The 16,188-nt window shown below is 44.6% G+C and overlaps 1 protein-coding gene across 2 annotated transcripts in view; it reads right to left on the minus strand.

The window, feature by feature from the left end:
- The window catches only part of NEBL (nebulette), a 358,160-nt gene that overhangs the window by 230,379 nt on the left and 111,593 nt on the right, over positions 1-16,188 (minus strand). For both annotated transcript variants that reach the window (XM_049626931.1, XM_049626934.1), the window contains exon 3: positions 550-634. In XM_049626931.1, the coding sequence (XP_049482888.1) occupies positions 550-634 (85 nt within the window). The remainder of the gene's footprint in view (positions 1-549; positions 635-16,188) is intronic.

Genomic DNA, 16,188 nt, shown 5'->3' on the forward strand with positions numbered 1-16,188 from the left:
ACCATATTGAAGGCAAGTTTGCATCCAAAATGGTTGAGTGGGAGCCAACTGTGGTGTTCTAATCTTTGTTCATGCTGTCAGTGTGACATATGAAAGAAATAGGAATAACGTGACAGGATGAAAACAAAGCTAGTGGCTGGTGTGAGATACACAGACAGGGTGTTAGCCCCACACGCACTGCAACTGGGTCAAGTTAACACCTCTTCTTTCCCCTACATATGCGGTGTGGAAAAGCTATTTATAAAATGTTTTTAAATATTTAGGACCAAATAAATCAATATTGTTGGGAAACACTTCCTCTGACCAGAACTCATTTAGTTGCCCTAGTCCCATGTGAATAACAGGACCGGGAATGTCAGGATGATCCAAGACCAGGAATAAAACAGATGTTTTCAGCGCTTTCACCGAGAATGCCCTCCCAGGCCTGCCTTCGGCCTCCACACCAGCCGGTGACCGGGCATAAACAGAACAATGGTGAAACCTCAGGAGAGTGGCCTTGGGACTAATATCTGGTACCAGTGCAACAAAAATAGGCTTTCGAGAAGTTACCTGACTCTGCAATTCACTCTGCTGTTTCAGGCGAAGATTTTCAGGTGTATCTGCCACCGTGGTGAAGGACTGCTTTGGGTAGTGCCTGTGGAGAAATATTTTAAAAGAACGTAATTAAAATATTATGTTGCAAAGCAATGCTTTGACACCCAGTTGCTTTATCCTTCCCTCCCATCACAGTGGAAAGAGGTGTCTCTCTCCCCTTGGCGAAGGCCATCTCCATATCGTTATTCTGGGTCCCTCCTCCATTCTCATGACCCTCTATCACCAGTTACCCACCACGCCCCGAAACCTCAACCTCGACTTCTCGACTCTGTTGGCTGCCTCCCATCAGCATCCAGGCATGCTCGAGGCTCTCCTATCTTTTATTACCTCTCCCTCTAACCACACACTATTCTAGCCTGTGGAGCCAAACTCTCTTCTCTCCTTCGGCCAAACGTCCTTACCGAGAGGCCTCAACTCACTGTTCCTGCTCATCTCCTCTCCAACTCTCTCCTCGGCACCACGCATTCGGGCTTCTACCTCCTGCTTCCAGAAGTTTCTCTGCTCAAAGTTCTAAGGACTTCCCTGTGGACACATGCAGCAGCCATCTTTCTGTCTTCCTCTTGCTTCACCACCGCTCCATCTGGAAATGTCCTCTCTCTTGGTTTCTGTGTCACCGCACACTGCCGGACTGGCTTCTCCCCCTCTGGTTGTTCCTTCTCTGTCTCCTGTGGGTTCCTCTCGGTTTGCCCTTCCCCCTTCAGGGTGATCTACATCTGAGTGATCACCTGGGTGATCTCAGTGACTCACAGCCGCGGGTGATCGCTACGTGTATGCCGATTACTCCCAAACCTAGCCCAGCGTTCTGTCCTAGATCTCAGACCCCCTGGCATTTCCTCCTGTGTATGTTCCACAGCCACCATAAACTCAACCAGTCTGAAACTCAGCTGTCCGATATCCCACCCCACCTCCAAGACAAGCACCTCCCTCTTATCCACTCTTTCATTTAGAAGTGCCCAGTTAGCCAAGCCAGAAACTAGGAGATAATCTTGCCTCCTCACACAGTCAATCAGTCACCAAGTCCATTGATTCTATCTCCTACGTACGCCCCAGATATGTTTACATCTTTCCATCTCCACTGCATTTTTCCCGATAGGCCACATTTTCCTTTCAGGGAAACAGAACGCTTGCCAGTCTTGCCCTTCTGAGCCAGGGTGCCAAAGCAAACATTCTAAAATGCCCGTATGATAACATTACTCCTCTGAGTGAAACCGCTCAACGTCTCCCCATTGATCTGAGAATAAAGTCCAGTCTCCTGTCTTCCGAGGTTCCACGATCGCCCTCTGAAGTCTTCCTGCTCACTCGCCACGTTCCACCCATGGAGCTCACCCTTCTCTTTCCCACCTCTTCGCCACACGCCGCTCTCCTGGACCAGAATACTCCTCCCTCCTCACGCCCTGCTTCTCTGGTTGACACTTCTTCATCGCCTAGGTCTCGTCCTACACATCACTGTTTCCAGGAGTCCTTCCCATCGTAATTCTCATCCCATTCATCTGTACGCTCCCACGGACATGTCTCCAGCTCACAATACGAGGCAAGTTCCGTCGTAGCAAGAACAGGCTGTCTTGCCCCTTGTCAGAGCACGTGCAGAACCTACCGGCGTCCGGCTCCTAATATGACTTCGATAATATGTGTAAATATTTGTGGAAGGAAGAAAAGAAGGAAGAAGGAAAGAAAGGTAGGAGAGAGGGGGAGGTAACAATCAGCCATATGACCAGAGTACGCGATCAAGCTACAGGAAAGCTTCACCATGTTACGTAATAGATGGTCACACATATGCGAACACACAGGTCCTCCTAGAGGTGAAGTGAGGGGCCTCTGCTCCCTCTGTGTGGGTAAGGGTACAAACCCTGATTCGTGGCTGCCCCCCCCCCCGCCCACACTTGGCTGGCACGGGGGGAGGGGGCGTGTATCACTAGCTGCTGTGACTCGATCACCACCAAAGCTGTGGTGCTCAGAGCTGTCCCTCCAAGAGCCTCCTCCCTGGCCCCTCTCGTTAGTGATGTCCACCCTGCGTCTCTTCCTGTGGCTTCTCAAAAGTCCTCTCTGCCCCACTATTTATACGGCACTATACCTACTCTCCTTGTAGACAGAGACATAACAGAGCACGATGCAAAGCACTAGTGTTTTCAAAGTCTACCAAGGTCCAGGTGGCCTCGATCATAGGAAATCATGGTGCGCAAATGACTTCTGGCCGTCAAGAGATCACTTTTCCCACACAGCACTCAGCCTCGTACGGTCTCCTTCGCTTCTGGTTTCCACCTTCTAATCCAGACCACGAACCTAGACAGTCAAGTCTGTTTCGAATGTTGGTCAAAACTAGAGTATTAGGGCGCCTGGGTGGCTCATTTGGCTAAGCGTCTGACTCTTGATTTCGGCTCGGGTCGTGATCCCAGGGTCGTGAGATCGAGCCCTGCCACGGGCTCTGTGCAGACCGTGTGGAGACTACTTGGGATTCTCTCTTTCTCTCTCTCTCTTTCTCTCTCTCTCAAAATAAATAAATAAACTTTTAAAAAAAGTATTCTTTTCAGGGGAGGAGGGCATAGCCCACAAGGTTTCCTCCCTCTACGCACCCTGGAGTCACAGCCTTTGGGTCATCCACACCCTTTGGGGACTACTACTGAACAGTGCTGCTCACAGGGGAAGCTGGATAGATGATTTCGGTATGTTCTGGAATATTTGTACATCAGTCTTGGACAACTGAACTTCACCGGACTTCCAAATGTAGCAACTATGCCTTGCTATAATTTAAAGCTAAAATAACAATTTAGCACATGTGCTTTTTTTTTTTTTTTCCCCAAAATACATTCTGTGGAATAAAGTTTCACAGAGATTTTCAGGGATTCCGCAATGTTTAATTCAAAAATTTTACATATCTATTTTAACTACTTTGAAAACTGTAATGAAAGTCTACCCTCGAATGTGTCACAGGCAGTTTCGCCCGCTGAGACCCTGCTGGTCTAACGGACCAGTTACCTCCGTTTGGGGACAGACATTGGGGGACAACCTGCTCCTGCCTGTTTATGTTTAATTAAAAATCAAACAGGGGCGCCTGGGTGGGGGCGGGGGGTGGGCTCAGTGGGTTAAGCGTCCGACCCTTAGTTTGGGCCCAGGCCATGATCTCTAGGTTGGTGAGTTCGAGCCTTGCGTGTTTGGGATTCTCTGTCTCCTCTCTCTCTCTCTGCCTCTTCCCCCACTCAGTCTTTCAAAATAAATGAATAAACATTTTTTAAAAATCACACAGGACCTTTTAGGTAAATATAATTTTAAAACTAAGCAGAATTTTATTTTTTTTTTTTATAAATTTTTTTTTTTAACGTTTATTTTTCAGACAGAGAGAGACACAGCATGAACGGGAGAGGGGCAGAGAGAGGGAAACACAGAATCGGAAGCAGGCTCCAGGCTCTGAGCCATCAGCCCAGAGCCCGACGCGGGGCTCGAACCCGCGGACCGCGAGATCATGACCTGAGCCGAAGTCGGACGCTTAACCGACTGAGCCACCCAGGCGCCCCATAACTAAGCAGAATTTTAAGTTAAACAGCATCCTGAGGTGGAACAGTGAACTGTTGGAGGGGCAGGTGCACAACCCGTTACTGCTTCTCTGTGTGCACCTGCATTTCCTCCACACAAGTTCTATCTAAACAAGTTCTAAAAACAAGTTCTATCTGGATATAACGAAACCTCCCTTGCCGCACATACCTCTCATTCTGGGGTATCACTTCCAAAAACAATCTAATTATTCTCTACCATTTGACTTGACAATGAGAAGAGGCGGCAGATCTGAGCTTTAAAGTATACGCGTATAGAGGTGCCTGCGTGGCTCAGTCGGTTAAGCCTCTGACTTTGGCTCAGGTCATGATCTCGTGGTTCGTGGGTCCGAGCCCCGTATCAGGCTCTGTGCCGACAGCTCTGGAGCCTAACGCCTGCTTCGGATTCTGTGTCTCCCTCTCTCTGCCCCTCCCCAACTCATACTCTTGTCTCTCTCTCGCTCTCAAAAAAAAAAAAAAAGAAAGAATAAACATTAAAAAAAATTTAAGTACATGCATATAAACAAAACGACACTTTTACAAGCCTGACTCTGGCATCCCATACTGAGTTTTATCTGGTCAAGGGTTACACAGGAAAAAAAAAATTTCGAAAAGTTTCTGCTGTTTTGTTGTTGTAGTTGTTTTAGAAGATGCACTATGCCGACCAGGTGGCCAAAGCAGCCACCCTAACGTGCCGTGCGATTACAGTGAGGACTATAAACACATCGGCAATATTCTGCATTTTTTTTCCAGTCCTCAAAGGTTCTGTTAATGGTGGGTTCATGCGTATATACCATAGCTTTGCCTAAAGGTGCATAACAGGCAGAAATTATCTAAAATTTGACCTGGGAGAAAAAATCCAATTTACAGTTACTAACCAAAATAATAAATGCTGGGGGAAAGAAGGAATTTCTAGTTGACACTAGTAGGGATCACGAGTAACATAATGGATTTCTCAACACCATGTCTATGTAGTAACATCCACCTGCACTAATCCAACAATATTCTGCTCTGAAGTCATAACCTCAACTCTTCCCTACCCAACACCACAGCTACAAAAAAAAAAAAAAAAAAAAAAAAAAAAACCAGATGTAGAAATATATTGAGGGCCCAGTGGTCCCTCATGGGATCATACGAACAGCAAAGCAAAGCATTTGCAAATTCATTGATGGTACTGTAGAGTTATTTCTAGCTCTTTCCAAATACTATGTTCAAGTGGTAGTAGGAAGTCTTCCGAAAATAAATGTCTTGAATGGAAATCTTAATGAAAGTAGATCTCTTCACCAGGGCTTACAGGAGGAACATTTTCTCCTTGTCCCTATTAGGGGTCAGTATATAAGATAGAAGCCATGAGGAATGGATGTTCGAAGAGAACCAGGAAAAAGGTAAAAAAAAAAAAAAAAAAAATACAAAAGAAGGGGTGGATGAATTGGTACATTAATAAATTTCCTGGAAAATGAAATGTAACTGTGTAAATACGGCATATAATACATTGACAGCCTGTGGAAAGATCTGGAGAATACTGTGGAATGTTTAAGCATCATAAATAGAAGTCTCTTAGCTGAAGTACACAGGAATTGGATGAAGTATATGTATCAAACTAGGCTGCCAGCTGCAACAAACCCAGATTTCCATGAAATGCTATAATCAAAATAAAAAGAGAAAGAATCAAGATAATAACAGAAGACAACATCTGAAACAGCAAAGTTAGGTTCTAGAAAGAAGACTTCCAATTTTTATCTCGGAGAGATTTAGCTGATTCAAACAGAGGAAAAGTTATATGCAAACCACTGAGCTGGTCAGAGTGAGAAAAGCAGTGTAAGCAAATCGCAACCTCCACGGCCATGGTTAGAAGACGGAACAGTCTGGAGAACGTGAACATCCAGGACCTCGCTTTTCATCCAGAGCCGGGAGGGGCCAAGAGCCCTGAAGCCAGATTTCCTGAGTTTGGACCTGGATCTTCCACCCGCTAGCTGTGTGCCTTCGCACAGGTTTCTTAACCTCTCTGGCCTCAATTTCCTCATCTATAAAATCAACACTAGGATGGCACTTCTTGAGCTTAGTCCAAAATGAACACCTGTAAAGCATTTCAAACAATGTTTAGCTCACAGGAAGCACCCAATAAAGTAGTAGTACTTCCTCTATGCTCTGCACGGCAAAGTGACTTAACCTCAGGACCTCATCACCTTCGTCTATATACTAAGGATAAAATACTCCTGGCTCTCTCGCGAGGTTGCTGGCAGAACGACATAAAAGACCTTCCCATACGTAAACTACCGTAGGCGTGAGATATCAGTGAGCCGCTCAGACATGTAAAGTCAAGGTCTTTATGAGTTTATTTATTGTAAATTGTGCATTAACACAGTGGTTCTCGCACAGGACATTTGGTAACAGGCAAGGTCGGGAGACATTTTTGACTGCCTTTGGTTTAGGGCAGGTGGTGGGGTAGTGCATATTGTTGGCATCTAGTGAGTAGGGTGCCCACAACGCACAGAACAGCACCCGCACCCCAACAAAGGCGTGTCCTGTCCGAAAGTCAATACTGCTGAGGCAGGACAGCCCTAAATAACAGATATAAATCTCTAACATGAGAGGAGGCCACTAATATTAAAACTGCCAGCTCTTTCTAATCAATCTGGTATCTTCGTTTTCACTGGCAAAGTCAAACAACGCCCCCCCCCCCCCACACACACACACACACACACGCTTCCCCCAAATCCTAGGCCACGCCGCGGGTCAATTACTCCTGTCTGAGCCTTCTCCCTCATGAGCACTTAATTCTTCCCTCTGTAGCTTTTTGTTGACTTGACCGCGTTAAAGTGCCACTCAAACTAGAAAGTGTGAGAGCAGAATTCAGGTGTCAAAATAATTTGTTATTACATCATCATTTCCTTATGGGCCCTGTACAGGAAAGAGTTAGCACAGCAGGCCTGAGCACTCTGTTTGAAAAGCTAGCTTACAAGGTTGGTCCTTGGCCGGTTTCTAAGAACTTGGATTTGGGGACGGTTCCCACCACCATTAACGGATAACACGGTGCCTAAGCTGTTTGTACAAACAGTATGGTTTATGCTGAACATTTGCTTTCCTTCTGGGAGTCTGGCATTTGAGTACCTACTAGGCAAAAGGTGTCTCTGTGAATGGCCGCCAGCGAAAGTCCTAGGAACTAAGTCTCTAATGAGCTGTGTTGGTTGGCAACATTTGACACATGTTGTCACAACTTGTTGGTGGGGGAATTAAGTGCATCCTGTGTGACTCTTCTGGGAGAGGACTCCGGAAGCTTGTTTCTGCTGTCCTCTGGCCTTGGCACCATACGTCTTTCCCTCTGCTAATTTTGCTTTGTATCTTTTCACTGTAATAAATCATAGCCATGAGTATAACTCTGTGTTGAGTCCGAAGAGACCCGTTCAAGAATCATCAAACCTGGGGGTGTTCTTGGGGACCCCCAACATATGACTCGTTGTTCCTAACAACACATCATTAATGAAAGAAAAATGATATTAGCATTTTTAATATATTATCTACTTTAATAAAAAGCCATTTTATCTCTTAAGAACATTTAACAGGCCGAAGTTCAGGGACATCTGGGGGGCTCAATCAGTTGAGCACCTGACTCTTGATTTTGGCTCAGGTCATGACCCTTCGTGGGATCGAGTCCTGCGTCAGGCTCTGCACTGAGCATGGAGGCTGCTTAAGATTCTCTCTCTCCGTCTGCCCCTCTCCTCTGCTCACACTCTCTCTCTCTAAAAAAAGTTTAAAAATAAAAGTCCAAAGTTCGGACTTCCCGTTATTAAAAACTGGCTTTTCAGCCCTGCCTTTCTGAATTAGATCAGGACCTAATGACTTTGCTTTGGGCCATCTTTTCGTGCTCCACTCTTAACCAAAGATCCAAGGACCATGATCATAATGGTTTTGGATGGTGGGGAAATGACAGAAAGTTTAAACACAATTTTGAGTATTTCTCCCAAATCGGAACAACTCCATTCTTTCATATCATTGAAAATATCTTCAAAAAATAAAACATTTTAAAATAAACCTGAGAGAGATTATCTTCTGTGAATTTATTTATAAAGGATGCACTTCAGCAAGAGAGAAAATAACTCCAGAAGAACAAGCTGAAATGCAAAAGGGAACAGTAAAGCAAATAAAATGGTAAGTGCACACATACACATTGTGTGGAATAGTAACGATGTCTATTATTTGGGTTTGGGGTTTTTTTTAAGGAAAAAGCTTAAAAAAAGAAAAAGCAAAAATACTGGACAATCACATTGAGAAGGTAGTCTGAGAATTAAAGTATTCTAAGGTCCTTCCATTCTTCATAAGAAAGGTTAGGATCTTGCTGGATTTTAGGCTGTCCTTAAGTAAATGTGATAATACTTTAAGGGTAATCACAAAGAATGAAAAACCATACACAAAGTCAAGTCTTATGGAAAGGGAAAATCAAATTTTTAAAAAGTACTAAAATGCTAACTCAATAAGATAAAAAACAAAGAGAACAGAAAGAAAAGAAGCACAGAAGAAACAAGACAAATACACATTTAACCACTGGGAGAAACAATTCAATAATCACAAAAATATCAATGAGTTAAAAACACCAGCTGAAAGACCCAGAGTCCTATTTTTCGCTCTCCTATAAAAGAGCTGTATCCATTTGAGACAAAATACACTTTAAAAGTAAAGGCATTATTGGGGCACCTGGGTGGCTCAGTTGGTTAAGTGTCTGACTCTTGATATCAGGTCAGGTTGTGATCTCACAGCCCCAAGATCAAGCCCCGAGTCGGGCTCCACTCCGAGCGCGGAGTCTGCTTGGGATTCTCTCTCTCCCTCTCTTCCTGTGCCTCCCTCACTCATGCTCTCTCTCTCTCTCAAAATAAAGAAATAAACATTTTATAAATAAATAAAGGCATTATTAAGTCTGGAAACACTACAGTGATAAAGGTTCAATGCACGAAAAAAATACGTATCATCCTAAATACAAACGTACCCAATATCGGTCTCAATCAGTTGTTTAAAATAAGTGTGTGCGCATGTATATTTAGAGAGAAAGGGGGAGGGGAGGGGAGAGCACATGGACACGCAGGGTGCAAAATCGATAGGGGGAAGACTGGCATACCCACCAACGTGGTGAGAGGTTTCAACATCCCTTTCCCAATTATTTCCAGGTCAAGCAAGGAGACACAAAATCAGTGAATGCATCAGACATGTGGAGTGTGGAATTCGTGACGATAATATTGGTGATGTCTCCACACAGGGGTGGTGTTCCGCCGACTCAACAACCGGTACCCCCTAAGCACTCATCCATCAAAAACGTCTCAGGGCACGTTCAGCCGTGAGTTACTGGCAGGATTGAGCAGCGCGTACTGATGACCACCAGCCTGCCTCCAAGCACTCCCACGAGCAGGAAAAAGCAGAGGCCAACGTGTGCCACGGGGAGTGAGCAGAACCAGAAAAGGAAAGGAAAACTCTCTGTTGGGATACGGACTCTATTACATAGACCCCTACTCCCTCCGACGGAGCTTCCCTGAGGATGCTTGCATTTGAACCCGGACGTAGTGAGAAATGGTAACAGAATGAAACTGGGAGCAGACAGGCAAGCTGAAGAGGGGGAGAGGGGGGAAGAAGGAGAGAAAGACTGTAACCCAGACCAGGACCAACTGTCACCTGCTAAATCAGGGAAACAAGCGCTAGCCACCTTCAGGAAGAAAAAGCGTTGAGCTCCAGGGGCCCCTTTAAAGAGCTTCGCATTCTGCCCAGAGAGGTTTCTAATGGCAAAGGACCAACAGGAAGAAGCGCACGAGGACACACGAGCCAGGCCCAGCTGTGAAGGCCGGACCAAAGCACCCCGACTCCTGAAGGGGTAGGGGACCCCAGGAATGGATGAGATGGAACAGCTTCAGACTGAAGTCTGAACTGGCGCGTTTACATCTAAGTTGCGCGGTGTTCTCCCAAAAACTAAAATGCTAACAGATTTGTTTAAGGAAGGCCTCCTCCAATGCCTAGAAAATCGGAACTGAAGCCAGCACCAGGCTGCCACGGCAAGAATGGAAAACAGCAGCGCACTCTCCTTTGTAAACGCTTTTCCTGCCTGAGCACACTTTGCCAGACACATCAGAGAGTTTCCCGGGGCCATCTTCCTTCCCCGCTGGAGCCCAAATCTCAGAAAGCCTGGACATCCAAAGGCCAGGGGCTGGGCTCCCTCACTCCGTTCTCCAAGGCAAAGTGTGTGTGTGCTCACGTTCCTAGTCTTCGGGTAGATTCCATTCCCCAGGGAGTATCTTCAAATTCACCATCATTGCATTGGAAAGGTTTGGTTCGTTAAACAGCCATGAGGCAAAATAATACATGAGAGGAGAAAACCTGGAAGTTTTTCCCTTGAAAAACATTCCTAGGAAATTCTCAATTAATAATTCTCAAAAACAACCCTACTGGGGTTACCTTTTCCGGTGTGTAAAACTGTATAAGTAAAAAAAAAAAAAGTTATCATGAAACGTTTTAAGACTCCGATGGTAACCTGAGTAAATCAACAATTTTACGTTACTTCTGCTGATATTCCAGATTGAGTACTGCGCAGGGAATCACCAGTTAATGGGTAGAGACACTTTAAGATATCTTTTTTACATGTTGGGGTCCATCTGGGCATTTTCTACCTACTAGAAAATTTGTTAGTTTACCATGAGCACTATTCAACATCAGCCAAAGACACGTCTACTCCAGACATTCTTCAGGATCTTCGGGTTTAAATGCACCGTTTGCTATCTTCCTGTGTCACCGATGCGATGTCTGTATGTAAATTTCCTTCCACGGCCATCACCTCTTTCTTAATTCTTCCGCTAATCTTCCCTGTAAGCACCTCCATAAACAACTCACACATAATGCTCTAGTTGCAAAACATCAATTTTATGATAAAAAAAAAAGAGTGAATTAGAGCAAGTAAATGGGGAATGCTCTTCCGAAAGGAGGCTTATGAGAGCTGCCGGTAGGTCACATAGAAGCGAAAAATGGATTATGATAATACAGGCTTCTCACACATGAAATACAAGCCCGAGCTGACAGGAGGTCCGGAATGCAAACCCCTGGCTCTCTAAAGGGCAGTCGATAACCTGTCTAACAATTTACCAAATTCTCTTGCTGGCTGGAAGGGTCAAAGAACTTGCCACCTTTTGATTTCCTTCCTCCGCGGGACTCCATTGTAACTTCTACTGCGTGTTCACAAAAGAAGGCGTTATCAAAGGGATTACACGGTAACCTGACCTCCCACACTGTGAAGTGCTTATCAGCTATTGGAACATGTCACCTAGATTTTGAAGAACGGTATAAAAGGTGAGAAATTAATACATGCACACGCATGCGCACACACACGCACAAAGAGGTTGTTTAAGAAAAATATGAGCTCTTGGAGGACAGTCTATTCCCTAGGCTGTCGCTGATACTGGCTGAACAGCTCTGTGATTTGTGCCCAGAACATCAAATGCCACAGGTGATTATGGCCAAGAATACGTGCAGATTCGGGACTCAAGTATCTAAGACATTCTTAGAGTCTGAAAAGTATTAAAAACCGGGTTTAGAGGAAAACCACCTTTGGAACACAGAAAAGATCACATTATATTCCTATAATAATAAATATAGCACCTGCTCAAGTGCTCAGTAACAATAAAATAATTACTTCAGGCCTGAAGAAGGGGGAAAAGAATCAAATAATTCTGTCTTTAAGAAAAGGCCTATATACAACTCAAAATGTAATATCCCACCCAGCTGCATATTCTCCATAAAAATGTTACAGACTCACAGATAAATGTTTGGCCCAAACACAAGCCAAATAAATCCTGGGGAACTAATAATGAATAATTGTAAGAAGACCCAACACTACGCTGCCTCCGTGCTCAAGGCAGACGTCACTGATCACGCCGCTCCGTCTGAAGGACCCAGAAAAGAACCAACAGTCTTCCCAACACAGCACGCTAGGCAACCACTGCCAAACATCCTAGACCTCAGGCTCAATCGGCTTGCCACCAGCAGACTCTACTTCTTTGACCATTGGCAGATCCGTTGTTTCCTAACTTTTCAGGCTATTAAAGTAATATCGAGAAACTAAAATCTACGTAAGCATTGGCCTCCACTCTGCAATTAGGGAAATATTCTTACAGAGCAGGGGAACTCTTCAACACACTTCGATGTGTTCAGTTCTAAACTGTGTACAATAAATTCAATTTTTTTATTTTTTTAATGTTTATTCATTTATTTTGAGACAGAGAGAGAGCATGAACAGGGGAGGGGCAGAGAGAGAGAGAGACACAGAATCTGAAGCAGGCTCCAAGCTGTCAGCACGGAGCTCGATGCAGGGCTCGAACTCATGAACCACGAGATCACGACCTGAGCCGAAGTCGGACGCTTAGCCGACTGAGCCACCCAGGCGCCCCCTACCCTAAATTCATTTAACGTGGTTTCAGAATAAGCAGACTGATCGCTTCTCGGCCTTTTGGCTAAGATCAAGTGCAGAATAAGCAGACTGAGGGAAAACAAAAGAAATCATACCAAAATGGGGATCTTTCACACCAGGATGTGTTAAAGAAAATGAACTCAATGTCATCTATAACATCATCAACTGCTGTGTTCCCACCTGTCCCTTCTGCCTCTTCTAACAACTCCCTGAGCAAGCCACATTCCTTCCCTAGGTACCTGAAGGCACGACCTAACCACAAAATAGATCAACTCTTCTTTAAATGTACTTTTTTTCCGGCTATGTGATTGTATAATTGAACTAACACCCAAGAGGCCATTTTTCTACTGTGCCCAGTGCCAAGTATGAAGAGAAAAATGTGAAGCTTTAAATGTTTTCATCACAGGTTAATGGCATGGGAAGGAAAGAAGGACTCTATGCAAGGCCTGAAGTAAGTTTGGCGTCTTAAAAGAAACATAATTATTGCCTTCAAAGTTGTACATATTAGCTTCAATATGTCTGACTCACAGAACTTCAACAGAGTTGCCGCAAAAGGCAAACCAAGCGCCTCCCACCCAAAGCCCAAGGGAATTTTTTTTTTTTTGAGAGAGAGGGAGAGAGAGAGCACTGACACAAGCAGGGGAAGGGCAAAGGGAGAGAGAGGGAAAGAATCCCAAGCATGCTCCACAGTCAGCATGAGCCTGACAGAGGGCTCGATCCCACAACCCTGGGATCATGACCTGAGCTGAAATCAAGAGTTGGACACTCGACCTACTGAGCCACCCAGGTGCACTGGGAATATTTTTAAATGTACATACATATGTATATTACACACACTCACACATACACACACACACACACACAAGCACCGGCAGAGTGAAGATTAAAGATACCTTAGTTGAAAGTCACCAGACAGGGTCAGATTAATAAGGAAAGGGGGCTCTGGAAATGTCCCCAGGGCCACTCCAGGCTATTGACAACTGCGTTCGGACCAGCTCCTCAGGCTCCTTCCCTTCTCCATTTACTCCCTGTACACAGCATATTCCCCGGGCTCCACCGGAGAGGTGTTTACCCCACGCAGACACCTAGGCCTGTCTCTGAGGAAAATGAGAGGTGAGCCTCTGGACAAATCCTGTCTCAAGGCCTGTGATGAGAAGGACAGGCCATGAGGTGACCTGTGGACATCTACATGAGTCACGGTGTCGGGGAGGAGAGATATTCTAAAACACCCAACCCACAGAGCACAGCCCTCCTTGCTTATGTTTGTTTCTGTGTTGTTAGTTTATTCCTGGACTTTGAGTCTCCACCATAACTGGCCCCGTCTGTGCACCCGGGAAGCTGGTGGGGTGACCGCCCTGGTCACGCCCAGCCTGCAGAAGGCCACAGGTGCCATTTTCTCTCCAGGGTAATCCCTGCTGTGGACTCAGACCCCCCAGGTGCCATGGAGACCCAGGCCAGCTTCCTATACTCTTCAGCCTCCTCTTCCATCATCAAAATGGACAGACAGCCAACGAGCCCCAATTGCGTAAGAAAACCCAACGGTAAGAAAGAAATGGACAAAAACGTAAAGATGAGAGTATGTCTGTGTGTGCACACAAGAGAACACAGCCAACCCTGGAGGAAACGCAATGCATGCGTAAGGACTCTGAAAATCATCCCAGAGAATATTATATCGTATTACACAGAATATTACAAGAATCAAGTTACAGCAACATCAATATCAAATTGCTATGGATCAAAAACGCCAATGAGTTGCTAGAAGATTTAAAAAGAAAAATGTACTTGAAATTAATGACTCACATGGACGGGGAGGTGGGGGGGAGGGGAGCTGACTACAAAGGAACATGAGGAGAGAATTCTTTGGAGTATGGAAGTGTTCTGTATTTTGATCATGGTGGTGGCCAATCAACTACCCGCACATGTCAAAACTCACAGGACCATACTCCAAAAAGAGCAAATTATACTCTACCTAAAATTATTGAAGTGAATTTAAAAATATATGGATGTTGGGCCCCCCGGGAGGCTCAGTTGGTTAAGCATCCAACTCTTGATTTCGGCTCAGGTCACAATCCCAGGGTCGTGGGAGGGAGCCCTGTGTCAGGCTCTATGCTGAGTGTGGAGCCTGCTTGGAATTTTCTCTCTCCCTCTCTCTCTCTCTCTCTCTCTCTGCCCCTCTGCCCCACATCTCTCTCTCAAATAAATAAATAAATAAATAAATAAATAAATAAAATGATGTTGAAATAAAATAGCCAACAGAGAAATTCAATGATGGGATAAATACGTGAACTAGTTATCTTCAAGATAAATTAGAGAGGAAAAAAAACTCGCCAAAAAATAAAGAGATGGGCAATATGAGAGAAAAACTAAGAAATCTGTAAACAAGTCCATTTAACAGGAGGTTCAGAAACAAAGAAGAGAGTAAATGAAAAACCATTCACACCTTCAGCTCTAAGGACAAACTAAGTGTCCAGCCCAAAAGCAAAAATATCCCTACAAAATGTACCCGTAGTGAGATTTCAGATTTCTAAAAATAAAGAAAATCAGCGGAAAGCTTTCAGTAACACACAAAAAAAGGATGAAGTTTTGTTGGTTTTGTGTGTGTGTGTGTGAAGTTATAACACCATCAGTCTTCTCTTTAACAAAATTTTGAGGGAAAACAGTTTTATACCCCGTCAAACTCTGAGGACAAAAACATGACATTTTCAGTCAAGCAGACACTCAGATCTGCAACCCATCTTTTCAAAATATAATACGGGACATTTTCCATGATAACAAGAAGATTCAAGATACACCAAATTCAACGGCAGCTGAGAATGACCTAACAAAGTTAGTTTTCAAAATTCTGACTAGGGCCCACAGTAAGAAAGGCATCTTACCTCCCAGCCCAGTACTAGAACAAAGTAGAAAATGGTGGAGGAGGGCTTTTTTTTTTTTTTTTTTTAGCTGTTTATTTATTCATTTTGAGAAAGAGAGAGTGAGAGCATGAGTGGAGGAAGGGCAGAGAGAGACAATCCCAAGCAGGCTCCATGCTGTCAGCACAGAGCCCGACGCGGGGCTCGATCCCATGACCCTGGGATTGTGACCTGAGCCAAAATCAAGAGTCGGACGCTTAACTGATTGAGCTACCCAGCCACCCCCATTAAAGAATTCTGACTTTGGACTAGATTTTGCTTACTGATGAGATCCAGGAAATTCAGACAAGGAAAATGACTTGAATGTTTTGCTCAATTAAAAAAACAAAACCTTAGGGGCGCCTGAGTGGCTCAGTCAGTTAAGTGCCAGACTCTTGATCTCAGTTCAGGTCATGATCTCATGGTTTGTGGGATCGAACCCCATGTCGGGCTCTGCACTGACAGCACAGAGCCTACTTGGGATTCTGTCTCCCTTCTGTCACTCCCTCGCTTTCTCTCTCTCTCCCTCTCTCTCACAAAAATAAATAAACATTAAAAAAACAAACCTTAATGACTTTTTGTCTGAATTCTCGGGTTCCAAATGAGTGAGGTTCAATTTAATGAGGTGTTATTTAGTAATTATTTGAAAAGACTGCAATGGTTGATATTAAATAATTCCGATTTTAATCACCTTAGTGATTATTTACCTTTTAAGTAACTGATTTTCCCTCCTATCCCCAACTCC

Source organism: Panthera uncia, chromosome B4 (assembly GCF_023721935.1).
Source record: "Panthera uncia isolate 11264 chromosome B4, Puncia_PCG_1.0, whole genome shotgun sequence".
NCBI classification, from domain to species: Eukaryota; Metazoa; Chordata; class Mammalia; order Carnivora; family Felidae; genus Panthera; species Panthera uncia.